At 45.4% G+C, this 26,938-nt stretch overlaps 1 protein-coding gene and 1 long non-coding RNA gene across 4 annotated transcripts; one reads left to right on the top strand and one right to left on the bottom strand.

The window, feature by feature from the left end:
* LOC106027321 (tumor necrosis factor receptor superfamily member 23-like) lies at positions 1-11,572 on the top strand. Of its 3 annotated transcripts, none has more exons than XM_013150875.3 (7): positions 1-218; positions 3,565-3,646; positions 4,152-4,280; positions 5,105-5,216; positions 6,531-6,604; positions 9,010-9,139; positions 10,998-11,572. In XM_013150875.3, the coding sequence occupies exons 1-6, from the start codon at positions 168-170 to the stop codon at positions 9,117-9,119; spliced, it is 558 nt and encodes a 185-aa protein (XP_013006329.1). In that variant the 5' UTR covers positions 1-167; the 3' UTR covers positions 9,120-9,139; positions 10,998-11,572. The 3 variants fall into 3 exon arrangements, with proteins under 3 accessions (XP_013006329.1, XP_013006328.1, XP_013006330.1); XM_013150874.3 differs by having other exon boundaries at positions 9,010-9,144; XM_013150876.3 differs by lacking the exon at positions 9,010-9,139.
* On the bottom strand, positions 4,683-26,231 carry LOC134470918 (uncharacterized). Its single transcript, XR_010040179.1, has 2 exons — positions 25,982-26,231; positions 4,683-6,552 (listed from the first exon to the last, which is right to left on the bottom strand). It is a non-coding gene; the product is annotated as an uncharacterized LOC134470918 (long non-coding RNA).
* Between the last annotated feature and the right edge of the window lie 707 nt (positions 26,232-26,938).

Below are 26,938 nucleotides of genomic sequence, written 5' to 3'. Positions count from 1 at the left end.
AAGGCTGAACCGGGGTATTAAAAAGGCCTGTAGTGCCCTCCTAGGCCAACTTGGCACCCTTTCGCCCCCAAGCAGGGGTAGCCTCCCAGAGCTGCCACCAACTGCACGGTGAGGACCTGCACCCAGCATCTCTGGTGGGACCCATCGCTGAGCAGCGCCCGGTTCCAATGGGCTGGACCTTGCTCTGTTCTCTGTGCCTGTTTGTCCTCCTAGAGCAGGTGAGTGAGCACGGCTGGGATTCGGGTGGGGAGCAAGGCAGAAACCTCCTAGAGGGAAAAGGCAGCGAACGGGTCATGCACTCGGCTCCTCCCATACCGGTTTCCCATCGCGAACCGGTCAATAGCGGACCCCCGGGGCTCCCTCTCCCAGGCCAGTGCCCCCCCCCCCCAGCCCAGCTCGGAGTGCGCGGCCTGGAGGAGCTGTGGCCGGAGCCCACTCTGCTGTGCAGGGTCCCTTGAACAACCGCGACAGCGCCCGGGCCTCTGGGGATGGCTTGCACGGGGCGCCTGAGTGTAAGCCTCGGTGGGACGGAACCGGCGGACACTTCCCGCGGCCGGGTCGGGACCACATGGGAATTCCCCGGGAACAAATGGGGAGCGGGGCGAGAGGGCGCTGGCCTGTTTAGTTTTCAGTCCTGCTTTTCATGAGCAAATGCTTGAACAGGACTTGCAAAAAAAAAAAAAAAAAGTGACAAAATGTATTTGAAAACGTGAAGGGGAAAGTAAGGAATCGGACTCAGCATCCGAAATCGGTGCCGAATAAACCTGAATCACAGTTAACAGCGAACACCCCAGGAATCACAGCGCGCGCTGTCGTGGAGACAGGAGAGCCAGCTCTTGGGGTGTCTCCTCTATTTCTACCACGCCTCCCGAGAACCCGGAGAACTTTTACCTACGCGGTCCTCAGACATATTTGGGGCGTGTCCTGAGAACCCAGAAAACTTTTTACCTAAGCGGTCCTGAGACATATTTGGGGCGTGTCCTGAGAACCCAGAAAACTTTTTACCTACGGGGTCCTGAGACATATTTGGGGCGTGTCCTGAGAACCCAGAAAACTTTTTACCTACGCGGTCCTGAGACATATTTGGGACGTGTCCTGATATCCAGGAATGAACAAGCCCGGCTTACTCCCCAGCCAGCTGCGCCACCTTCCCCTATCAAGGCATGCCCTTAGCTAGCAGGAGCCTGGTTTGGGGACAGAACACCCTAGTCCGCCCAGGAATCCGATGGCTCTCGGGCGTGACCCAGGCTCCAATGGGCGAGGATAGCCAGCTGGAGGGGACCTAGTCAAATGTGCAGGACCAGGGCTGACAGGACGGGGCAAGGGGCTGATGAACCCTGGCTAGGGCTGGCCAAAGAAGCTGCAGAGGGATGATTGACTGGATTTAGGGCTATGTATTCTAGATGACTTACAGTTTATGCCTTTATTTTCTAGGATACTCTATTTTTCAGATTTATTTTCTATAAGGAAAATTTCTAATTGACTTCATTTTGTGTATTCTACAGCTATTTTCTCTGACATTTAACAAATTGTGCTAACATCCTAATAGTACGATAGTTTCATTGTAGTTTGTGCCAACTTTACATCAGTAGCGTATGAAAATCCTGCTCCCATACAGCTGAATCTCCACCTTTTTCTTAATGATGTCAAAAATTTTGTCCTTATTCAATGCGTACCTCTAATCTTAGCCCAATTATTATCCTCATGTATTTGCCTTTGAAGTCACAGAAAACTAAAACTGGGAATATGATCGCACAGCAAAACATACTAACTCTTCGAGGCCCATGTATTCACTTCTCCAGATGCCCATTACTGCTTCGGGGGATTCCACTTCTCCTTTCCTGTCCGCTTCACCTGAAACACTCAGATGGCAAGGTCTTGCCGTTCAGTGCTGATGGCTTCCTCATCCTGTCTTGCGCTGTGACGCCTCCCTTTCTTCCTCCTTTTGGGCGGATGTGGAATTCCTGGCTGCCTTGTTTTCCTTTCAGCATCTTGGACACCCTGATCCCCCGCCTTCTGGCCTCCGAGGCTGCTGATGAGAAAGCTGCTGAGATGTTACTGGGGAGCCCTGGGATGTGACAGGCACTCCTTTCTGGCTGATTGCAGTATTCCCTGCTTCTCTTCTCCTTTGAAGAGACTGAACACTGAGCCAGCCTGTCAGGTTCTTTGAGCTCAGTCTTCCTGGAGGCCCTTAAACTTCCTGGATATCTGCGAAACATCTTGCCTCACCTTCAGGATATTTTCTCCCATCACAGCAAACTATTACTGTGCCTGTTTTTATGTTTGCTGTCCTGAGAATCTCAGAGTGTGCACTGATTTGATGAAAGCATCCTGCAGGTCTCTTAGGCTCGGTGCCCTTTTTCTCTTTAGCCATGTTTCTCTGTACTCCACAGAATTGTTGCTTGTATAGTCCTATTTTCAAGCTCGCTGGGTTTTTCTTCTGTCCTCTGAAACCTGCCTAGTAAATTGCTCATTTCAATTATTGTACTCTTCATCTCCAGGATGTCTCTTTGTCTTCTGTTCATATTTCTTCTTGGGGTTACTATTTTCATTTTCATTTTGGGGTTGATATTTTCATTTGGTTCATATATCATGTCCCTGCAGACTTTATATATCTCACTTTGGCTTTCTGATCACAATTATTGAAGCCTCTCTAGTAAATGTGCAATCTGCTGTCTTTTTCCTTGAATGAGTTGTATCTTCCTTTTCTTCTGTATGCCTGTAATGTTGTTGGTGTTATTGCTGGTGGTTTTGTTGTTTAAAGCTGGACATCTGAATTTTGTACTACTGGAAATTGGAGTCAGTCCTTCATGCCCTAAGTTTTTGTTTTGTTTATATTTTTCGTCTTTGGGCCAGGTGTCTTTGTTTCAGGGATCAACCTGCAATATCAATTTATGTGCTTTTTAGATGGTTTCTGGGTCAACACTCCCCCTGAGCATGCATGAAAATATCCAGAATCTTCCATTTATGCACATGCATTTCAAGATCATAACTTTTGAGTACCTGGCCCCCACATGGAGAAAGAGGAAAATGACAGGCCTGGATTTTTTATAACCCTCAGAAATGGCTGCAATTGGTGATAGCTATCCCAGCTACTACCCTGCTCTGTTTCCGCTCCACAATGGTGAGAAGCAGGCATTGCTGATCAGAAAACAGAGCATTAAACTGGAATGATAAAGTTTAAAATTTTAATAAATCGGCCAGTCCAACTCTCACCTTTTCCTACAGAATGCATGCATGGCTGGCGGCCAGGAAGGAACCTAGGTAGCTGTTAAAGTGTAAAGAGCCAACCTTGACTGGAACTCACTCGGATTTATTAACTCAGCCTTCTTGGGAAGCTACCAGCAGTAGAGCTCCTCACATGCATAGCTCGAGAGCTCGTGCTCCTAATGATTATTGTTAAGAGAGGAGAGGAGAGCACTGCCTGCTGCTTCCTTGTTCACCACCACTTCATAACATTGCTTCTAGACAAATCATTACCAGTAGGGGTGGGCTGCTAGTTAGATATTTCTTATGCTTTTCAACTGGAAGATAATCACTATAACTGAGTCAATTTACAAACAGAGCCTACAGTACTTTGGCCCGGAGTCCTGTAACATAGATGAATACATGAGTGCTGGCCGTTGCTGCAAGATGTGCCCTGCAGGTGAGTCCTGGTTTGTGGGGATAGGTGGCCATTGGAGCAGAGCAGAGGCTGCACTAGATAGGGTGTGTGAGGAGCAGGGACTGCGCTCACCTACGCTTTAGGACCCTAGACAGGTATCTCTTTTTTCCCACGTGAGGTGGACCCCTCGTGTGTACATCAGACTGTGTATATGTATGTACTGAGAGGGCCTGGTGTATCCAGCAATTCCAGCTGGGTTCAGGTCACCGCCCACGGTGAGCACTGAACCCCAAAGACGGTGCAGGGTAGGTTCGTGGAGGAGAACTGGAGGGGCAGCTTCACAGGGATGCCCCAGAGGGACTGGAAATTTAATGGAATCTAAGAGTGTGTTACTTCCAGATAACGGTTTGAACTTAAACTCCAAGGCATCAGCATTGCTGTTGACTCATTAAAGACCTGAGCCTCCAGGGATTGGATAGAGCCCAGTACAGCCCAGGATGCAGGTGGGCCCCTGTGAGGGCTCACCTCTGCCCAACCACTTCCACAGGTTATTATGTCATGAATTCCTGCGCGAAACCCCACACACATGGAGTGTGTGGCAGGTGTGAGCCGGGGACATACACAGCACATCCCAATGGCCTGCAGTCTTGCCGCCCCTGCTCCACCTGCCAGCCTGGTGAGTTCCAGAGATTTGGCCATGCCACCTGCACCCCTAGACCCAGCAGTGCTCTTGCTGGCAGTGGGCTCTAAATAGGGACTTGAAGCTGAGCATTCGATATTTAGGTGTTCAGTGTTTACTCTGAAAACAGAAAAAATAAAAAGTACCTATTTATTCATCCTGCATTGGGAGGAAGCAGTTGCATGCTGATGCTATAGCAAAGCAGCTCATGACTTTTCATTGGCATAAAATCTGTTCCTTATGTATTGTCAGACTCAGAGCTATGTGAACACAGCCTTCATCATACTGCGATGCAAAGGAAAGCATTTCCTTGAGATTTTTGTAATTTTTTTCTCATTGCAAATAGCCAGTTCCATCTAGAAACTCACAAAATACATGCAGAAACAAGAACAAACTCAATTCCTAGAGAACAGGCAAATTTTTATTGTTAAAGTTTTCCGACATGTGGAAAAGCAGAATGAATAGAGGCAGGTGGGCCCCAGAGATTATTTTTGTTTTGAGCTAGGGTTCAGTTTTGTGCAGTTCAGAATGGTTTTCAACTCACTTTGTAGCCTAAGCTGGCCTTGAACTCCCTACAATCCTCCTGCCTCAGCCTCCCAGCTGCTGGGATTCCAGGTGTACCCTACCACACTTGGCTTCACATAGATCTTGTGCTTGAGATTAAACAAGACCTCAGTGCACCTGCTTTGGTGGATTAAGCTGTGTATAGGGGACACACTGTGTTCGGGATGGACGGGAGTCTCTAGTAACTACAATGTCATGGGCCTGGCTGAGGTCAGGATCTCCACTTTGAGCTGACCCCAGTGTTCCTTGGACTGCAGACCAAGAAATGGTACGAGATTGCTCCTCAGTCACTGACCGGAAATGCGAGTGCAAACAGGGCTACTTCTCTGAGGATGCTGGATTTTCTGAATTCTGCACGCCATGTGATAAGTATGTGGACATGGGTTGGAGGGGGCATGACAGAGCATTATACTTTACCAGGTGACAATCTGCAGGGCTATGGGGACCTCCAGCAGTCAGTTCAGTCTGCAGCAGCCCAGAGAGATGGCTTCCACACAAACACGGCCTGATGCTTCTCTGATCTTTTCTCCCCAGAAGGCAGCCAAAGGCATCCCTGCCCAGGCGTTTGCTGTTTGCACACCTTTTTATCTGAGTTCTTTAGGTTGTGGTTTTTCTAATGGCCTTTGACTCTGATGCATTCCTTGGCTCTTTCTTGCCTCACTTCCTCCACATCTCCATGACTCTCCTTGTCTCTGTCATGGCCTCTCATTCCTCACTGACCCTTTGGGTTTTCTCCTCAATGATCAACTGCCAGCTGTCCAGTGCACACTTGCTGCCCTCTCGTGGGTCATCCTCTTCTTACTTTTCTTCTTCTCTCAAAGGACGCTGGTCTTGGCTTTGCAGCACTGTCTAATGGAAGGCCTCATTCTCCACTCAGCATTCTCAGATGGGTTGCAGTGTGGCCGCTGTAGCAGTGGAGACTTCACATCAGGGTGCTCTGCACTCCAAGGTGCTGAGGAGCTGCCTGATGCCTCTCTCTGCCCATGGAATGCTGTTCTGTACGCCCTGCAGTGGCACAGGGGACCAAGACTCACCTGTCAACATCTCCAAGGCTGGTTTCTGTCATAAGGAAGCAAAGCAACAGCCTGAGTAAAGACTTAGGTTCGCTAAAGGCTGTTTGTCTTAGTGATTTCTCCAGTGTTTCCTACTGTGAGTCTGGAGTCAATGGTGTAAGAAAAAGCCTCATTCATTGCTGGGAGAGTTGGCACACCCAGAGGATGAGCAAGGCATAGCAAAGGAAGAAAGAAGAGCCAAGGAGGAAGGCCAGGCATGATTTGTAAATAAGTAGAAGAAGCACTGTGAAATGTACAGAGTTTAAAGTATGAAGGAAGTCAGCAAGTAACAGAGTCCCCCTTCATCCAGGCCCGAGCTAGTACTAATGTTTACAGAGGGAGCAACAGGCCTGCAGGGTGCAGTGACTAGGAGGGAACCCTGAGACCCTGAGGCTCTGATAAAACAAAAAAACAAGTTCATTTTTGCTTCTGTGAATGAGTCTCCAATGGGGCAGACATATTCATACGAGAGCAAAATCAGTCAGCTTTAGGGCATTAGTGAGAATCACACCAATGTCTTCTGAGGATTGTGATCAGGCTGGGAACAGCAGGGATGGGGGGACGGGTTTGAGAGGCTGGTGAGACAGGAAAGGGCTCCAGGGAAGAACTGACTGAGGCAGTCTCTCTCCAGGTGTCCTCATGAGAATGGAGTCCTGCAGAAATGCAATGCAACATCAAACACAGTCTGTACAGTGGCTCATTCAGGTAAGAGGGTTTGTATTTTCTTTTTAACCTGACTGTTTTGTACTGAGGTGAAGCTTACATGAGATGAAATTAACCATGTTATTTTTGTGAGCACAAAAATTCTTCTTATTTCACATTGGTAACACGGATTATTCGGTTTCATATTTATAGATTGGTACATATATTTAACATAGTGTGATCATTTGCCCGCTTATCCCACCCTCCTAAAATCAGTCCTTTAAAACTTAGTGTGTCAAGCTCACTTGACATCGTCTTCCTCTTCTAATTCCAAAACATGCCCATCTCCCCAAAATGGAGTCCCCACCCTCTTCAGCTGTGATGCCACAGCCCCTGAGCCTCTGCTAACTACTCCTCAGCTTTCTATCTCAATGGGTGAGGCTGTTTGGGCATTGTATGTCAGTGGTTTCAGAACATTTGTGACCCTTTGGGGTTGGCTCCATTGACTGAGCATCATGTTTTCAAGGTTCACCCAGGTTGTGATGTGAATTAGTGTTCCATTCATTATGGCTGAATAATCAAACACCTACTGTGTTTTGTTTAACTTTTTTGCATTAATTACCTATATTTTAAACTATTCTACATAGTACATAGACCTTTGAGCCCAAATCATTTAAGGGGGACAGGACTGTGTTTCAACAAATGATTCTTGGGAACCAGATACTCATGCAAAAGAATGAGGTTAGACTCTTATTTCACAACATGAACAAAGTACTTTCAAGATGAACTAAAACCCTAGGATCTAAAAGCATGTCCTAATCCTGCCAATTCATAAACGTTGGTAAGTACCCTTATGACATTGGATTTGGCACTGATTTTTGATATGACAAGAAGGAAAAACAGACAAAGCAGATTTCAGCCATCTTCAAAGTTTCTGTGCATCAGAATGTGCACAGAGTGAAAGATAGAACTGACGAGGAGAAAATGTTTGCAGGTCACAAACCTAATAAAAGGTCCATGGCCATATATGAAAAGAACTTCCTCAGCTCAACAGTACTGACATTATGTTTTAAACAAGCCCAGCTGAAAAGACAGGAAAGGGACCTTTATGCACTGTTCTCCCAGCGACCATACAAATGGCCCACGAGCAATGCAGAGGTGCTCAGTGTCACTGGTCCTTCGGCAAATGCAAGCCAAAAGCACAGTGAGATTCTCCTTCTTCCCTTCCAGGGGAAAACTTCAAAAAACAAAATCTTAAATGTGAGAAGGACTTAGAGAAAGTGGAGGCACATGTATCCCTGGTGGGAATGCACAATAGTACAATTACTGTGGAAAGCAGTACGGGTGCTCCTTAGAACAATGAAGGTAGCAGTGACCTGTGCCCCAGCATTGCATTCTGGGTGTGTCTCCCAGAAAGCTAAGAGTGGGGTCCCAGAGGTGTTTGCACACCAGATCTGCAACATTTATCACAGCCAAAATGTGAAAGACACTGAAGTGGCCTAGATGGACAAATGGACAAACTAAAGGTGGTGCACACATTCCAGAAGTATTATTCAGCCTTAAAGAGGAAGAAAGTCAGCACATAGCGATATAAATAAACCTTGAGACACTGTGTTCAGCAACATAAGCCAGTCACCAAAGGGCAGTACTATGCTCCTCCTTTATATGGGATCCATACAGTCCTGGGACCCATGGAGAAAGCAGGAATGGACAGAGGTGGGGAATGAGTGTTTACTAGGGCAGACTTTCAGTTTGGAGGATGGAAATGTTTTAAAGATGGTTGTTGCTGGTGTTTTTATAACCATCCCTGAAATTACTGAACCCCAGGAAATGGTACCAATTTTAAATTTTCTGCTACAACTACAGTGGGATAGTTTATAGGACTAAAGAAGCAGAAACTCAACAAAATTTGGGGCTTTCCTTCTGTACTGGAAAATGGGCTTCCTGGGAGCCAGGGAGTCATGTGGTCCTTTGGGCCCATTTGATGTGTCTGTGTCTCTCACCGACCTGAGCCCAGCTATCCTACTGCAGTCACCATGACTTGTGCTCCAGTCCCAGGACAATGGGGATGTGTCCATCACCTGAGACCTGGCCTGACTTTGCCCTTCCACCTTGCTGAGGTGCCACATGATGCCTCCAAGGCATCTGGTGTCCCAGAGGCACTGGCCTGACTTGGGGCTGGTGGCACAGGATTCCCTAACACAGCCCTGAGGCTTTCAAGCCTGTGTGTGGCTTCCTCCACCATGAGACCATTGGGGAAGGGACCGACTTCATTCCCTCAGGGGTAGGAGTTGGACACACACCCCTCCCTCCCAGGCTTGGCCTATCCTCTGGGCCTCTTCCCTGGGGCTGTCATGTCTAATATTTCAGAAAGTGGAAAATCTGCTTTCTTTTTGTCATAGGACTGCTGGGGGAAAATGCCAATTCCTGCCCTTACCAAACCATGTTCTGTTTTTGCCACTTTTTAGAGAGCTCCGACTGGCTATCTCCATCGCCGCTCGTAGTAGTTATTCCAATACTCATCATGGTACTGTTTTATGGAGAAACAAACATCAAATGTCCAACAGCACAGCAATAATGGATCGCATCCTGGGATCAGTAAGGTCTAGTGGGGCCTGATGTCCAATGGGGCTGGGTCCCTCCTCCCCGGCATATCTGTACATGTGCACTTAGGAAAAGGTCTTCCTCTGTTAGGGTAAAAACTGGAGGGAACCAAGGGCACAAAGCTACAGGGACCACAGTGCTCAGCATCTGAAGCTGAGGTACAGCTTGCTGTTTCAGGTCTACTAAGATCAGTGTCAGAGGCAGACCCAGGTTGCTGCAGGTTCCATTTGGCTAGGTTTCCTGGGACAGCAAGTTAGCAGGGGCTCTGGATGACTTCTGGGTATTGTGGGTGTAAAGAGCCACAGGCCTTTTGGAAGCTTCCCAAAATCCTGCAGAAGATACCCGAAAGAGAGAGGGGTGTACACGTTCACCCAGCAAATTCTCTGCAGGTTGTCCTTACACTATACCTGAGCCTGAGCAGGATGCCATGAGCCTAGGCCAGAGGATCTCAGGGTAGAAGGAGCACCAGCCACTAACCACCAGCCTCTCTCTGTCTTTCCTAATGACTGTGAGAACATGGTATGTGTAGGCCACAGAGCACAGGACAGGCCCAGGGGATTGTCCCCTCCAGGAACAGGCCTGCCTGTGGCCTGTGAGTGAGGTCAGGGGTGGCAGTAGACTTTCCTAGGGAGCTGACTGAGGGTTGCATGTCTGAGCTTTAGGCACTTAATCGTCCTCAGGGCCAGATGGCAGCCAAAGATCCTGAGCTAGAAGGAGTCTTAGCTTCTCAAAGCTTTGCTTGGGCAAACTGAGATGCCAGAAAGCTGAATATATGCACGTGGTGAGCTGGGGATTAATCCATATAGGAAGCCGGTTATAAGTTATTTCATTTCTACAAGAAAATTCAACTAGTTTAGTACATTTATGGAATTTTTATACTTTCCCTTGGGGTCTCCCTGTACATACTGGCTCCAGATACTTCTTGGGGAAGGAGAGTTCATCACTCACCGGGTCAAGATCACAGCCACCTGGCATGGTAGAAATCCATCACATTACACGTAGAGCTCTACAGGCACACAAGATAATCTTGTGTGGCATTGCTGTGATTTTTAAATTACTTATGGCACACACAGGGCTTCATAATGTCACATGAACCCCCATCTGGCATCTCAGAGTGTGTCTCCATTGATGTCAGTAACTTCTGTGCCCTTTGTGGTATCAGCTCGGTATACTTTTGCATGTTTTTCTAGAAGTGATACCAGCAATCTTACACTTCTTTGATGCTAAATTGCAAGTTTTCCTCCACTGCCACATCAGAAAGATAACACAAAGGTCCTCTGGGGGAAGTCAGAGGAGACTTCTCTTTAGAACCTTTGTTTTTAATGTTGTGATTTATTGGTGCATATACTGATGCAGAATGATGGTTTGGCTTTGGTGTATTGGGTTTGCATATACCTAACTTTGATCATTTTCGTCCCCCTCAGCTCCCTCTCCTTTCCTTCACCTGCTCCCTCTGCTGCTTTCCTTCCCACTAATTGTGCGCTTCCCAGTTTTCTGTCGAGACCTTTTCTAAATCCTCATCTCTGTTCTAGCACTGCGTGCACAAACTCCTGGTGGACAGTGTGTGTATGGGGTGTGTGTTTCTTCCTCTCTTTCCATCTCTATGCTCCTTATCTCTCCTTCTGGTTTTGTCCTGGGGTAAAACTTGTAACAGTGCTTTGGGGCTCTGCCTGCTGTTAATGTCTGTGCGTGGTGGTGGTTTTTTTGTCTCGTACCCAAGAGTTCCCATCAGTCAGGCCGAGACTTCTTGAGGGGAATTAAGGTCACAGGTAAAACTGGCTCAGCAGTATGTCACAGCTGGCCTGCGACCTCAGCTGTGGTGGCTTAAAAACACAAATGTATTCTCTTGCAGGTGGAGCCATCAGCCACTGAGAGTTGTCACTGACGTAGGCGATAAGCTAGGCTCTGCTCCAGCGAGTACTTCTCATGCATCACCTGGTGAAGAGTGTTGGACTAAAATAATTATTAGCAAAAATAGTTAGTTAAAAGGATAGTTATTACCAGTATTGTCAACGTTCTGTGCTGTACTCGTTACCCTAATAAACACGAAGCACCAACCACATAGTTATAGATTAACTGACCTCATCATCATGCTGTTCTGTGTGCATCTTCATCCCCGTCTCCCAGTAACCTGTTTGCTGTGTCAACCTTTGGTCCCTTTGTGAGAGACAAGTGTTCCTGGAAGGGGCAGACCAAGGGCTATGTATTGGCTAACTACCCACTGTGAAATGCCTCTGACCTCAAGCAAAGGGGAACAAAGGCCCACCTTGTTTCTGTTTCTCCTCGCTATGTACTTAATGATCAATGAGCTAATCATAAATGAATTATAAAAATCTGTCAAAATTCTAACTCAGTTACACAGCTTTGCAAACTCCATCTGCACTGTGCCGCTGGGTACCAGCTTAAATAAAAGCACTCTTTTACACACATTCCCCCCCCCCATTGTGATTAATAAATTGGGGCCTTGTTTTTGGGTACAACTAAAGCGCTCTTTTATATACATATTGCCCCCCCCCCCATTGTGATTAATATCTTGGGGCCTTGTTTTGGGGTACAACAAAGAGGGAAGGTGCATGTTACCTCAGAGTTTTGTGAATTCTAACCCAGGTGATCCCTCTCCATACGTGGTATAAAGCCAGACACAGTGCCAGGAGCATGTGGAACAGGCTGGCAAGGAAGCAGAAGAGAAGAGGAGAGGGCTGAGTCCCAGGATCCCCTTCTAGAATGCACCCCTCGTGACTGAAGGCCTCTCACCAGGCCCCACCTCTCAGAGCTTCCAGTATCTCCTGGAGTGCCAGGCCAAGAATCAAGAGTTTAACTCAAGCACCATGGACGCCAACCATAACATCTGCCCTCGCAGGTACCCTGGATAAGACATAAAGGGCAATGGAGGGTGGGATTCCTGTCTTGTGGCTTGTCCCCTCCTTGCTGCCTTAGCCTGCCCTGCTTTGTCATGGAGTTTAATGTCACACCCACTGACACACCCAGGGTCAGGCTCTGAAGTAGTGTTGTAAGAAACAACCAAACACAGGATGCAACAGCACCAAGGAGCTTAAGGAGTCAGTTTATTACTCAGGTGGGCTTCTGAGCGGGATCTCTCCTGAAGAACCAGATCCCTGCCCAGCATGGCCTCAGGGATTTTAAAGGGAACATAATGGGAGGGGGCACAAAGGCAGTGCATATGGCTAAAGAGTTGGGTGACAGAGGGAGAAATGTTCTGTTATGTTATATAAGTTACATCACAAAGCTGTTAGTACCAGTTATACAAAGGCAGTATAGAGGGGTTTATCAAAGGCCTATTTGAGGTTCCATTACTATGAGAAAAGTACATTGGAAAGGAATATTGTAATTGCAGGTGTGTCTGGACATATCCACTTGTTTTGGCAGGAATTCTGGCAGGGTTTTTAAAATATTAACTTTCCCTTTCACTAAGACTCTAGGGATATATCAGTCTGCCCTCAAGATCCCCCAAAGTCTTCAGACCTCTTCCAGCCTGATTCAAAAGGCTAGTCCAAAGCCTCCTAGAAGATTCAAGGTCCTGTCTGCCCATACACCCTCCAAATGTATGAACCAAGTCAGGCAGGTAGAAAACTCAGTAATTTTCCACTCAGAATTGAAAAATTTTCATTTTGAAAATGGGTCATTTTTATGTGTCCCATTTTCTTGCAAACTGAAGTAATCTTTAATAAACTAGTGATTTTTGTGTTATTGCGTCTTGCATATGGGAAAAATATAAAACTAAAAAACTATAATATTTGTCAGTTTTTTCCATATATGCATGTGGGAGGCAAAGATTTGTGAGACCATTTGCTCTACCCCCCCCCCGATCCTCGCACCCCATTTGGCCCATTTTGCTGGCTTGTGAACAATCAGGGCCTTAGCTGTCGCATGGTGCCTGGACAAATTTTGGGACTTAAGGAAGGGGAGGGTCTGGGGTTACTCTTATGTAACAACCCTCGTATAACACCTACCTGCGGTCCCAAAAAAACACATCAGTTCCTTAGAAGAACAGCACCTCCATGAACTAATTACTGCCCTCTAGATCACACTTGATTTTCTCTTTATTTTGTTTTTAATTTTTATTTTTACTGGCACATGGTTACAGCACACAGTGATAATATTCCTTGTGAGCAGTCCCTGCAAGCACATAACACAGCTGGACTTTTTTATTGGCGTCTCTGTTCCCTCTCCCAAGCCCTTCATCTGCTTCTCTTTTGCCAAAGATCTCACACCTCCCTGTCTTCTATTATGTGATCTTTTTGGTTTTAATTATGCTTTTACACAGTATTTATGTTTGAGTGTCTTATTTATTTCCCCTAACATTTGTGTCATGGTGCATCCATTTTCTCACAGTGACTCACATTAATCTTTCTCTATGACAGAGTGGTGCTCCATTGTGTACACGTGTGGATAAGTAATACATTTTCCTCACGCATTCATCTGCTGAGGGACATGTGGGCCCCTTCAAAGACTTAACTGTTATGAGTTGTGCTGTTACAAACATGAGTATGCATGTACCACTGTAATATGATGTTCTTTCAGGAGGAGACCTTCACAGGGCAGAGGTAGGTTCAATGGAATTCCTAATTTCAATGTTTTGATAAATCTCCATGCTGATTTCCATAGTTATACTAATTTACATCCCCACAACAACATAGAAAGGTCCCTTTTCCCCCATCAGCCTCCTCAGCATTTGCTGTGATTTGAACCCAGGGCACTTGCCTTCGCTGCATCCCCAGCCCTTCTTTCTCCTTTATTTGGATACAGGGTCTCATTTAGTGGTTATGTTGCCCACACTAGGCTTGAACATGCAGCCTTCCTATCTTAGCCCACTGGAGTAGTGGGACTACAGGCCAGCTCCCCACACCCCATTTATGCTGCATCTCTTGAAAGTCCTTCACATCTTCATCTTACCATGGTGGAGGCCAAGCTTCCAGCATGGGATCCCTTGAGGTGTGCACTCCAATCTCTCTAAACAACACCAACCCCAATGATTTCAGATTCATGTCATCTACAATAATTGTAGGTAAATACAAAGTCCCTTTTAAGGTCCTTAGCTTAACTAAAGCATGCATGTCTTCAAGAGACATACAACTCTCATCTGGGTGAACGGATTGAAACCCCGAAGTATACCTTCACTAACCAAGATTTACAGATACATTGTCATGGGAAAAACAGTCAATAGATTCCAGGAGGTTAGGAAAAGAAAGGAAATTTTATGATGCTAGCAGATCCCAGAGAAGTGGTCTCCAAAGTTTGAGATCCTGATTATAGAAAGTTCCTCATTTTTATAGGATGACAAACAGAAGTTACAGCAAGATAAACTTTTGCTGAAGGTTTTGGTACAATGGGTGTCTTGTGAGCAAAGCTGTATGTGTAAGTAACAACAATGTCATATGTAAGTAACAACAGCCCATCCAAGGGTCCCATGGTGTCACCTGTCTGCCTATTGGTGGGTGTTTGGGTTGTTTCCAGGGTTTGGTTCTTCCTGAGACTGAGTTTCATTTTGTAAAGAATTCTGTTTGGAATGGCAGGAGAACATGGTGGACAGATAGCAGCAGCTACGGAGGCTCTCTGAAAGACCCAGCTTAGAATCCAGGAATGGTGTGGAGTGAGGAATCCTAAGCAAGAGAAGAGATATGCCCTGCTGACCCAAGAACGAACTGGGCTGAGAGAAACCAACTGGGAATGCAATCCTGGTGCTATAACAGGAACAGATAAAGCCTCAGCGTGGAAGCCGGAGCCCGCACCATTGGAAACCGTGATTTGGGTTTCCTGCCGCCGCAGCTGCGTCTGAATTGGCTCGGCAGGGAGAGAGACACGTGAAAGCTCTGAGAACGGGAATCCGTGATGGAGTTGAGAGCGGGACGGGCAGGGAGCCGTGCATCGACCTTCGGTGAGTGAGAGAAACTGGGACTCTTCCACAATCTAGGAGGCTCCAACAGAGGACATCCTGAGACTGGGCAGTCTTGCTGGAACAGGGTGCTGTAGTGACTTCAGTCACATATACCCCTCTCAAGCGGGATTGGTGAGCAATGACTAGCTTACGTGATGCTGCTGGCTGAGACCCAGTAGGCTAGCACAACCCAGTCCCAGCACCTCAAGATGACCTGGAGGGGCGGGCCCCTCATAGGCTGCCCGGTCCGTAACTTCCTGGTGTACTGCAGTGGGCGGGAACACCTCGCCAGCGCAATTCAATCAGACTGTGGCCAACAGGGAAGGAAGCTGGGCCTCCTATATATGCCTGCATATATAAGGAACAAAGAATATGGGAAGAGGGAGCAACAAGAAAGGTCCCTCGGCCCCTAATCCTGAGAAACAGGCAATAGCAGACACCACACCAATAGACATAAAGCGCTATCTCCAGAGCCTCATAGACGAGTTCAGGAATGAAGTTATTAATGACCTGAAGCTAGACATAAGCAGAATAGTTAGAGAAATGCTAAGCACCACCCAAGAAAAAACAGATGGTAGAATGGAAGAACAGAAAAAGAGGGGAGAATTGTTTGATGGAGAAAATGGAGAAAGCATAGAATATGTGAAGCAGGTTCAAAGAGATTACCAGGAAACTAAAAACTCTATCGAAAACTAGCATAACAGCTTGAAAGAAACTAACGATAAATTATGTGAACTGGAGGCCAGATTTGTAATATGGGAGCATGAAATGAAAAACTTCTTAAAAATAACAAAGAAACAAACAGCAATAATACAAAGACTAGAAGATGATAAGAGGATCTATAACTTAAGAATTAAGAACATAAAAGAAGAGGTAGGGACACAAACAAATGAACTACAAAAGCTACTCGCATAAATAATCCAGGAGAATTTTCCTAATTTAGCAAAAGGTAAAGATACTCAGATATATGAAGCATTCAGGACCCCAGCCACCTACAACTCAAACAAAGCTATGCCCAGGCATATAATAATCAAAATACCAGAAATCCAATATAAGAACAGAATATTAAAAGCTGTCAGAGACAAGAAACAGATCACTTACAAGGGAACACCCATCAGAATTACATCAGACTTCTTGGCACAAACCATCAAATCACGAAGAGCGTGGGAGGAAATAATTCAAGCTTTGAAAGATAATAACCTCCAGCCAAGATTGATATATCCTGCACAACTATCCCTAGAAATTGATGGAAAAACAAGGTGCTTTCAGGATAAAGAGGAACTAGGGGAATATGCAACCACCAATTCAACTCTACAGAGAATACTGCAGGATATTCTAAAAAAGAAAAATACAAAGAATCCAGAAATAGTGGCAGAGAGGCCACAATGAATGGACCAGAAAACAAAATGAAGAAGACAAACTGACAACTAATGACAGAAAAAGAGCTCAACAGGAATGAGGCAGAGAAGATTGGATGATAGGAACAGCTATTTTGGAGAAAACGACGTCATAATAGGTAATGCTGCTTTAGTATCATCTTGTTTTGAAGTCTCATTAAGCTTTTGCTCTTCTGTCTCCATTGGTCTTAGCATGTTGTATCTTATTGTATTTTATTATATATGTGATAGTATAAACAAAAACTTTTATAGACAAGGAGATTATACAGAAACCATTGTTCATTTACTGTTAGTTGGTTCTAAATATCCTGTACTACTGTCATTCTCTTGAATGGTTTTACATTGTTTTGATATATTTGATGCTACAGTACACGAAGTTATACTCAAGGATTTCAAGGAAAGAGACAATATGGTAACTACTTTTATGTTGGGATTATCTTGTGGTGAAACACTATTTTGCTTAAATGGTTATGTTTTGATCTGCGCTGTTTTGTTGTTATGCCCTCTTTTATCTCAATCTCCATTTTATTATTTACTTTTTTATTTTTATCCTTTTAATTAAGGGAAAAATAAATTTTAAAATAGTAGGATATATTATAGTATCCCACTTTGATTTACTATTAACTTGATTTGAAGCCCTGTACTGCTCTCACCATCTTGTTTTGACTGATGTTCCTCTATTCTGTTTTGCTTGATAGTACCAGGTTCGAAAGTATAGGCAACAGCTGTGAAGATAGTGGGATTCATTATGACGCCCATTCTGGTTGACGACTATCTACTTTTGAAGACCTGTAATATCTCCAATGTTTTGGTTTTGTTGGTTTCGTTCTTTACTGTTTTGTTCAATTTTATTATAACTGATGATATAGGCAATTCTATTAGAGATATCGGGAGGCATTATGGTAACCATTGTTGATCACCTTGTATTATGTTTTTACATTATCTATTATGTCCACCCTTTTGATTTGACTGACTCTGTTCTGTTATGTCACACTTGGTTTTACTCTCTTCCAAAAAAAGTAATAAGAACTGTGGGAGCAATATAACCCAAAATGTGCAATAGTCATTCTACAAAAGAGAGGAAAAGAAAGTGCTCTAAACAATATAACTGCATGTATATTTAAGTGTATAAGATAGACAATGATATTACTGAGTTTTGTTGGATCATTGAACAGAACTGTTTGGTCTCACTGTTTGAATGTCCACTATATAAGCTTTAATTTTGTAACTTGAACAAACATGTCTAAGATGACAATATGTAATCCATTAACTAGTGATTTCCTACTGTTTTTTTTCTGAAATTCTGTATAACTTGTACCCTTTCTCTGATTTTTTTTCTTTTTATTCTGAAATAAAATTTTAAAAAAAGAATTATATTTGGATCTACCAATAGCATTTTTGTGTGATGGGGTTTCTGCATACTTTAATTATTATTTTCTACATTTTCAGTGAGGAAAGGTTTGTCTCTACCGTTGGGGGCTTTTCTGCTGGGCCTGAGAACCTGGTGAACATAAGGCACATCCATGCACAGCAGGGAAGTACTCGGAGCATTTTATGCAGCACAGGAGCTTCTGTGAGCAGAAAGAAGATGCAAGGCGTGGGCAGAGCTGAGCACACAGGAACTGAGGTGAAAGATGGGAGGTAATCATGAGGCCAAGGGGTCTGGGCTGGAACTCTGTATAATCAGGATCTCAAACTTTGGAGACCACTTCTCTGGGAACTGCTAGCATCAATAAAATTTCCTTTCTTTTCCTAACCTCCTGGCTTCTATTGACTGTTTTTCCCATGACAATATATTTGTAAATCTTGGTTAGCGAAGGTATATTTCACGGTTTCAATCCATACACCCGTATGAGAGTTGTATGTCTCTTGAAGACATGCATGCTTTAGTTAAGCTAAGGACCTTAAAAGGGACTTTGTATTTACCTACAATTATTGTAGATGACATGAATCTGAAAGCGTTTGGGTTGGTGTTTAGAGAGAGTGTGTGTGTGCACCTCAAGGGATCCCGTGCTGGAAGTTGGCCTCCACCATGGTAGAGTGAAGAACTGGAGGACTTTCAAGTGGTGCAGCATAAATGGGATGTGGGGGAGCTGACCTGTATTCCCACTACTCCAGTGGGCTGAGATAGGAAGACTGCATGTTCAAGCCTAGTGTGGGCAACATAACCACTTAATGAGACCCTGTATCCAAGTAAAGGAGAAAGAAGGGCTGGGGATGCAGTAAAGACAATTGCCCTGTGTTCAAATCACAGCAAACACTGAGGAGGCCGATGGGGAAAAGGGACCCTTCTATGTTGTTGTGAGGATGTAAACTATGGAAATCAGCATGGAAATTTTTCAAACATTGAAATTAGGAATTCCATTGAACCTACCTCTATGAAGACCTCTATGAAGGTCTCTTCCTGAAAGTTAAGAACATCATATTACAGTGGTACATGCGTATTCATGTTTATAACAGCGCAACTCATAACAGCTAAGTCTTCGAAAGGGCCCATATGTCCGTTAGCAGATGAATGGGTGAGGAAAATGTGCTGCTTATCCACATGTCTACACAATGGAGCACCACTCTGGTATCACGAAGGATTAGAGTGAGCCATTGTGAGAAAATGGATGCACCGTGACACAAATGTTAGGCAAAATAATAAGACACTCAAACTAAATACCGTGTAAAAGCGTAAGTAAGTAAGTAATTAAAACCAAAAAGATCAGATAATGGAAAACAGCGAGGTGTAAGATCTTTGGCAAAAGAGAAGCAGAAGAAGGGCTGGGGAGAGGGGACACAGAAGCCAATAAAACTCCAGATGTGTTATGTGCATGCAGTGACTGCTCACCAGTAATATTATCATTGTGTGCTGCAAACATGTGCCAATAAAGTAAAAATTAAAAACAAAATAAACAGAAAAAGAAGTATGGCCTAGAGGGCTGTAATTAGTTCACTGAGGTACTGCTCTTCTAAGGTACTGATGTGGTTTTGTGGGACCCCAGGTAGCTGTTATACAAGAAAAAATTTACATTTTTTGAATTTAGAAATTTTTATTTCTAAATTCTTGGCACATGCAAAATACAATAACACAAAACTCACCAGTTTATTAAAGCTTAGTTGAGTCTGCAAGATGTGTCTAGACACATCTGCAAACACAACATTCTTTTCCTGTGTAACCCTGTCTCACAGTAATGGAACTTCAAATGGTCCTTTGATAAACCCTTCTTTACTGCCTTTGTATAACTGGAACTAACAGCCTTGTGATGTAACTTATATAACATAACAGAACATTTCTCCCTCTGTCACCCGACTCTTTAGCCATATGCACTGACTTTGTGCCACTCCCCCCCTCCACACACACAATTATGTTCCCTTTAAAATCCCTGAGGCCATGCTGGGCAGGGTTCTGGCTCTTCAGGAGAGATCCCGCTCAGAAGCCCACCTGAGTAATAAACTGACTCCTTAAGCTCCTTGGTGCTGTTGCATCCTGTGTTTGGTTGTTTCTTACAACACTACTTCAGAGCCTGACCCTGGGTGTGTCAGTGGGTGTGACATTAAACTCCATGACAAAGCAGGGCAGGCTAAGGCAGCAAGGAGGGGACAAGCCACAAGACAGGACTCCCACCCTCCATTGCCCTTTATGTCTTATCCAGGGTACCCGCGAGGGCAGAAGTTACGGTTGGCATCTACGGTGCTTGAGTTAAACTCTTGATCCTTGGCCTGGCACTCCAGGATATACTGGAAGCTCTGAGAGGTGGCGCCTGGTGAGAGGCCTTCAGTCACGAGGGGTGCATTCTAGAAGGGGATCCTGGGACTCCGCCCTCTCCTCTTTCTTCTGCTTCATTGCCAGCCTGTTCCACATGCTCCTGCCGTTGTGTCTGGCTTCACCACGTATGGAGATGGATCAATAACCTTCAAAACTCTGAGGGGACTTACACCCCTCTTCACCAGGTGATGTGACAAGTACTACCTGGGGCACTGCCTCGCTCATCACCTATCTCAGTGACGGAACTCTCGGCAGCTGACCGCCACACCGGGAAGAGAATATATTTGTGCTCCTTAAGCCACCACAGAGCGGGTAGCAGACCACAGCAGTCACACACTGCTGAGCCAGTTTTACCTGTGATCTTAATTCCCCCTCAAGAAGCCTCAGCCTGACTGCTGGGAACTCCAGTAAGAGACAAAAAAAAAACCACCACCATGCACAGACACTAACAGCAGGCAGAGCCCCAAAGCACTGTTACAAGTTTGACTCAGGACAATACCAGAAGGGGAAATAAAGAGCACAGAGATGGAAAGAGAAACCAGCCACACCCCCATACACACTGTGCACGCAGTACTAGAACAGAGATGAGGATTTAGAAAAGGTCTCGACAGAAAACTGCGAAGTGCACAATTAGTGGGAAGGAAAGCAGCAGAGGGAGCAGGTGAAGGAAAGGAAAGGGAGCTGAGGGGGACGAAAATGATCAAAGTAAGGTATATGCAAACCCAATACACCAAAGCCAAACCATCATTCTGCATCACTATATGCACCAATAAATCACAACATTAAAAACAAAGGTTCTAAAGAGAAGGCTGGTCTGACATCCCCTGGAGGACCTTTCTGTTACCTTGCTGATGTGCTAGTGGAGGAAAACATGGAATTTACCATCAAAGAAGAGTAAGATTGCTGGAATCACTTCTACAAAATCATACAAAACTGCACCGACCTTGCACCACAAATGGCACAGAAGATACTGACATCAATGGAGACACACTCCGAGATGCCAGATGAGAGTACATGTGATATTATGAAACCCTGAGTGTCCCAGCATTAACTTAAAAACCACAGCAATGCCAGGCAAGATCATCATATGTGCCTGTAGAACTCTATGTCTAATATGACAGATTTCTCCCATGCCAGGTGGCTGTGATCTTGACCCGGTGAATGGTGAACTCTCCCTCTCCACGAAGTATCTGGAGCCAGTATGAATGTGGAGGTCACAAGGGAAAGTATAAATATTTGCTCAATGAGATAGACCCAAGTTAGTATTCTTATACAAATAAAATAATACATAAGCAGCTTCCTATATGGATTAAACCTCATCTCCCCACATGCATATCCTCAGCTTTCTGGCTTCTCAGTTTGCTCAAACAAAGCTTTGAAAACCTAAGACTCCTTCTAGCTCAGGATCTTTGGCTGCCATCTGGCCCTGAGGACAATAAAGTACCCAAAGCTCAAACATGCAACCCTCAGGCAGCTCCCTAGGAAGGCTCCTGCCACCCCTGACATCACTCACAGGCCACAGGCAGCCTGTTCCTGGAGGGGACAATCCTCTGGGCCTGTCCTGTGCCCTATGTCCTCTCACAGGTTCAGAGTCCCATCCACGCTCCAGGCCTACACTCACCATGTTCTCACCCCCATTAGCATTTCCTGAAAAGACAGAGAGAAGCTTGGGGTTTATGGCTGGTGCTCCTTCTGCCCGGAGATCATCTGGCCTGGGCCCATGGCATCAGGGTCAGGGATAGTGTAAGTACAACTTGCAAAGAATTTGCTGGAATTAACCTGAACACCCTCTCTATGTCCCATTATCTTATCTAGGATTTCTGGAAGTTTCCAAGAGGCCTGTGGCTCTTTGTTCCCACAGCACCCAGAGGTCATCCAGAGCCTGCTGCCAACCTGCTGTCCCATGAAACCAGCCCAGATAGGACCTGCATCAACTTAGGTCTGCCTCTGACACTGATCTTAGTAGACCTGAAACAGCGGGCTGTACCTCAGCTTCAGATGCTGAGCTCTGTGGTCCCTGTAGCTTTGTGCCCTTGGTTCTCTTCAGTTTTTACCCTAACAGAGGAAGACCTTTTCCTAAGTGCACATGTACAGATATGCCGGGAGGAAGGAGCCAGCCCCACTGAGAATCAGGCCACACTGGACCCCAGGATGCCACCTCTTCTTTCTGTGCTTTTAGACATGTGACATATCCCGGATGCACATTTCTTTAGATAACAACATACCAGAAGGACTAGTGCAATGGGTACCAGCAACATACACAGCCATAACCAGTGGTAGCTCTCTAAAAAGTAGCAAAATCAGAAAATGTTTTGTTAAGGGCAGGAATTGGCATTTCCCGCCAGCAGTCCTATGATAAAAACAAAGCAGATTTGCCACTTTCTGAAATGTTAGACATGTAGGCCCCAGGGAAGAGGCCCAGAGGATAGGCCAAGCCTTGGAGGGAGAGGAAGGTATCCAGCACCCACCCCTGCGGGAATGAAGACTGTCCCCTCCCCAATGGTCTCATGGTGGAGAAAGCCACACACAGGCTTGAAAGCCTCTGGGCTGTGTGAGGGAATCCTGTGCCACCAGCCCCAAGCCAGGCCAGTGCCTCTGGGACACCAGATGCCTTGGAGGCATCATGTGGCACCTCAGCAAGGTGGAAGGGCAAAGTCAGGCCAGGTCTCAGGTGATGGACACATCCCCATTGTCCTGGGACTGAAGCACAAGTCATGGTGACTGCAGTAGGACAGCTGGGCCTGGGTCGGTGAGAGACACAGACACATAAAAGGGGCCCCAAAGACCATGTGATTCCCTGGCTCCCAGGAATCCCATTTTCCAGTAAGGAAAGAAAACCTTAACTTTCATTTAGTCTCTTTTTCTTTACTGATTTGTAAACTGTCCCAAAGTGTATGTAATGTAAAATTTACAATTTGAACCTTTTTCTGGGGTTCACTAATTTCAGGTATGGTTGTAGAAGAGCCAGCACCACCAATCTCTAAAACATTTCCAACTTCCAAACTGAAACTCTGCCCTAGTAAACACTCATTCCCCACCCCTGTCCATTCTTGCTTTCTAATGACTATGGATCCCATATAAAGGAGGAGCACAGTACTGCCCTGCGGTGACTGGCTTACATCACTGGATACCGTGTCCATAAAGTTTATTTATATTGCCATGTGCCATGAGTTTCTTCCTTTTTAAGGCTGAGTAATATTCATGGAATTGACATACGACCTTCAGTTTGTCTACTCATCCATTAAGGCCACTTCAGTGTCTTTCACATTTTGGCCGTGATAAAGGCTGCAGACCGGTGTGCAAACACCTCTGGGACCCCACTCTTAGCTTTATGGGAGACACACCCAGAATGCGATGCTCATAGATCAATGCTATCTTTAATGTTCTAAGGAACATCCATATTGCTTTCCACAGTAATTGCACTATTGTGCATTTCCACCAGGAATACATGTGCCTCTAGTTTCTCTGAGTCCTTCTAACATTTAGGATTTTGTTTTTTAAAAAGTTCCTGCCCTGGAAAGGAAATAGGAGTATCTCACTGTGCTTTTGACTTGCATTTGCTGAAGGACCAGTGACACTGAGGACCTTTGCAACTGCTCGTGGGCCATTTGTATGGCGGTTGGGAGAACAGTGCATAAAGGTCCCTTTCCCATCTTTACACTTGGGCTTGTTTTATGTCAGTACTGTTGAGCTGAGGAAGTTCTTTTCATTCTATGGCCATGGACCTTTAATTAGATTTTGAACTGCAAACATTTTCTCCTCACCAGTGCTGTCTTTCTCTCTGTGCATATTCTGATGCACAGAAGCTTTGAAGATGGCTGAAATCTGCTTTGTCTGTTTTTCCCTCTTGGTGTCATATCAGAAATCAGTGCCAAAATCAGTGTCAAATCCAATGTCCTGAAGGTGTCCCCTAAGTTTTATGGATTTGCAGGTTTAGGGCATTCTTTTAGGTCTTAGGCCTTTAGTTCAATTGGAATAAGTTTTTGTTCATGTTGTAAAATAAGGGTCTAATCTCATTCTTTTGCATGTGAGTATCTGGTTCCCCAGTGTCATTTATTGAAAAGACACTCCTGTCCCATTAAATGACTTGGGCTCCTATTCAGCATGCACTGTTTAAAATATAGGTTATGTAAAAACATAAAATGCAGTGTGATTGCTTATTCAGCCATAATAAGGAATGAAGTACTAGCTCACACTGTAACCTGGGTGAACCTCAAAACGGTGATGTCAGTGAATGGAGGCAACCATAAATGGTCAAAAGGTTTGGGGACCACTGACACACAACCTCTGGAACAGCCCCACCCATTGAGATAGAAAGCTGAGTGGTAGTTAGCAGAGGCTCAGGGGCTGTGGCATCACAGCTGAAGAGGGGTGGGGACTCTATTTTGGGGTCATGGGTATGTTTTGGAATTACAAGAGGAATTGTCAAGTGAGCTTAACACACTAACTTTTATAAAAGCATTATTGATTTTAGGAGGGTGGGATAAGGGGGAAAATGATCACAGTGAAAGGATTATGGCCCAGATAGGACACTGTAGCCGGTAAAGCCTCAGGCAGAACCAAGGAGCTTTATCTTCCCCACCCCTAGGAATTTGCTCTGGTGAAATGAATACCAATGAGATATCTGCACATCCCTAATGCCCCTCAGGCACCACCCCCAACCTAAGCTACATGTATGCCCCCACTCCACGTGTCCTATGGAGAGATTGCTGACCTCAGGGAGAAGCCGGGCCCCAGGGTTTGGGGTCTTTCCCCACATTCTTAAAATAAAGGTCATTTATATTTCATACTTCTCATCTTTTCAGCCTCCGCCACAATTCTATCATATGATTCCTGGACCAGGAATGGCAGACGAGAGACTCCTGGGATCCTCCTAGTCGGAGTCCTCTGCTGTTTGCAGACCAGAATGCATCCTGAATTAATTCCTCACTTCTACACTAGGGAGCTGTAAACTTGTCAGCAATCACTCACAAACAACACTGGCCCAATTTATCACAGGTGGGCAAACTCCGGAGAATTCTTTGGCGCTGGGCTAGGCCCCATGTGGGTTTTCTCCCCCTTCCCGTGGATTCAAGTGATACTCTCACGTCCTTAGACAGCCCAAGGCAGAGTTTTTCTGGGCCAACCTGGGTCCACACTGAAAAACTCTCACGTCCTTCAGAGCTTTAAGCTCTTACGGGCAGAGCCGTTACTAAAACCCATGAGAAATCCACTCATGGATCTCTTGGTGACGTCTGAGAAATACGAGATTTGCAACTGATCATAACTACCTTCGTTTGAAAGCACAAGGATGACGGCCCAACCTTTGGACCACAGTGTTTTTCTTGCCTGAGATTTAGCCATAAAAAATATCTTTTGTACTTGCCAAAAGACCACACCTTTGCAATGCTTGATTTCCAATCTGAGTACTCTTAAATGTAAAAAAACCATACCTATTTATAGCTTATCACGCTGAGGACAAGTTTATAAAATTATCTTTAAGCCTTTGTTTTGAGAGCATGTGTCCTTTCTCATCCTTCCAGGATCCCTCCCCCTCCCCACACTTAAAGAGATAATAGTGTCTTTCTTTACAGCCTTTCAAAGCTTTCTCAGCGTCTCCTTTCCTCCCTGCTTCTGCGCCCCTCCCCCACCATGCACAGTGAACCATTCCCCACCAAGATGGGGGAGGTGTGCCTAAAACAGTGCTGAGAGATACGCATGGGCTGCTTTAAGCTCTCATGCCATACCCCAGCTCCGTGGGGTCCAGCTCTCACACCACGCCCCAACTCCAGGCGGTGTCTCAGCTCTCATACCTCGCTCCAGCTCCGCACAGGGTCTGGCTCTAATGCCGTGCCCTACTCCGTGCGCCCCCCGAGCAGTCCCAGTTTCACATGGTGCCACAGCTCCACACAGGGTCCTGGTGTGCAGGTTCCCGGCTTCACGCCTCATCCCATCTCTGTGTCCCAGCTCCGCCCCCCATGCACCACAAGCCCGCCACCCGGCCCACTCTGCTTACACCGCCTCGCCCTGCCTGCATTTCCGGGGCAGTTTCAGCCCCGCCTCATGCACTGCATCCCTGCGCACATTCCACCTTCACTCTGCGTGTGCTGCCCGCACCCTGGCGCCCTGCCTGCCCTAAGCAGCCCACCCACTCTGCATGGTCCACCTATGCACTGCGTGCCAGAGAGATCCCAGCCCCCGCCCCCAAGCACAGGTATGTCTCTGTCTGCAGGCACAGCTCTGTCTGCCAGCGCAGAGACAGGCACAGCAGACAACTCATTATTGCTGATCTGATGCTGTATTCATGTTTTCAGATATAAAGTTCAGATTGCTTCTGCTGCCTTTTTTCTTGTGTTCCAGCCATGACAAATGTTTTCTTTCAGATCCAGATATACGCTTAGAGATGTTTCACAAATTTCTTCAGTGTTCAAATGTTAAAATTCTCATGGTTAATACCATTTAATGTTTTATATTAAGCTTACTGCCTCTATTGTACTGTACTGTTATCAATCTTCTAAAAATGCTCATGGTTGATATTAAGCTTACTGCCTATATTATACTGTACTGTTACCAATCTCCTAGATGTTTAACAACTAAAATTAAGAGGTACTTATAAATTCCTTTTGCTGTAAACCACTAGTAATGTTCTATGTTAAGCTTACTGCTTATATTATACTGTCCATATTATACTGTATTGTTACCAATCTCCTAACTGTTTAACAACTAAAATTAAGAAATAATTATAAATTTCTTTTGCTGGGAACCACTAG

The sequence above is a fragment of the Cavia porcellus genome, unplaced genomic scaffold (genome assembly GCF_034190915.1).
Source record: "Cavia porcellus strain 051 isolate PalLab524CR breed Dunkin Hartley unplaced genomic scaffold, mCavPor4.1 scaffold_17, whole genome shotgun sequence".
Taxonomy (NCBI): Eukaryota; Metazoa; Chordata; class Mammalia; order Rodentia; family Caviidae; genus Cavia; species Cavia porcellus.
The sequence above is the reverse complement of the archived record's forward strand: the minus strand, read 5'-3'. Positions and strand labels throughout refer to the sequence as shown.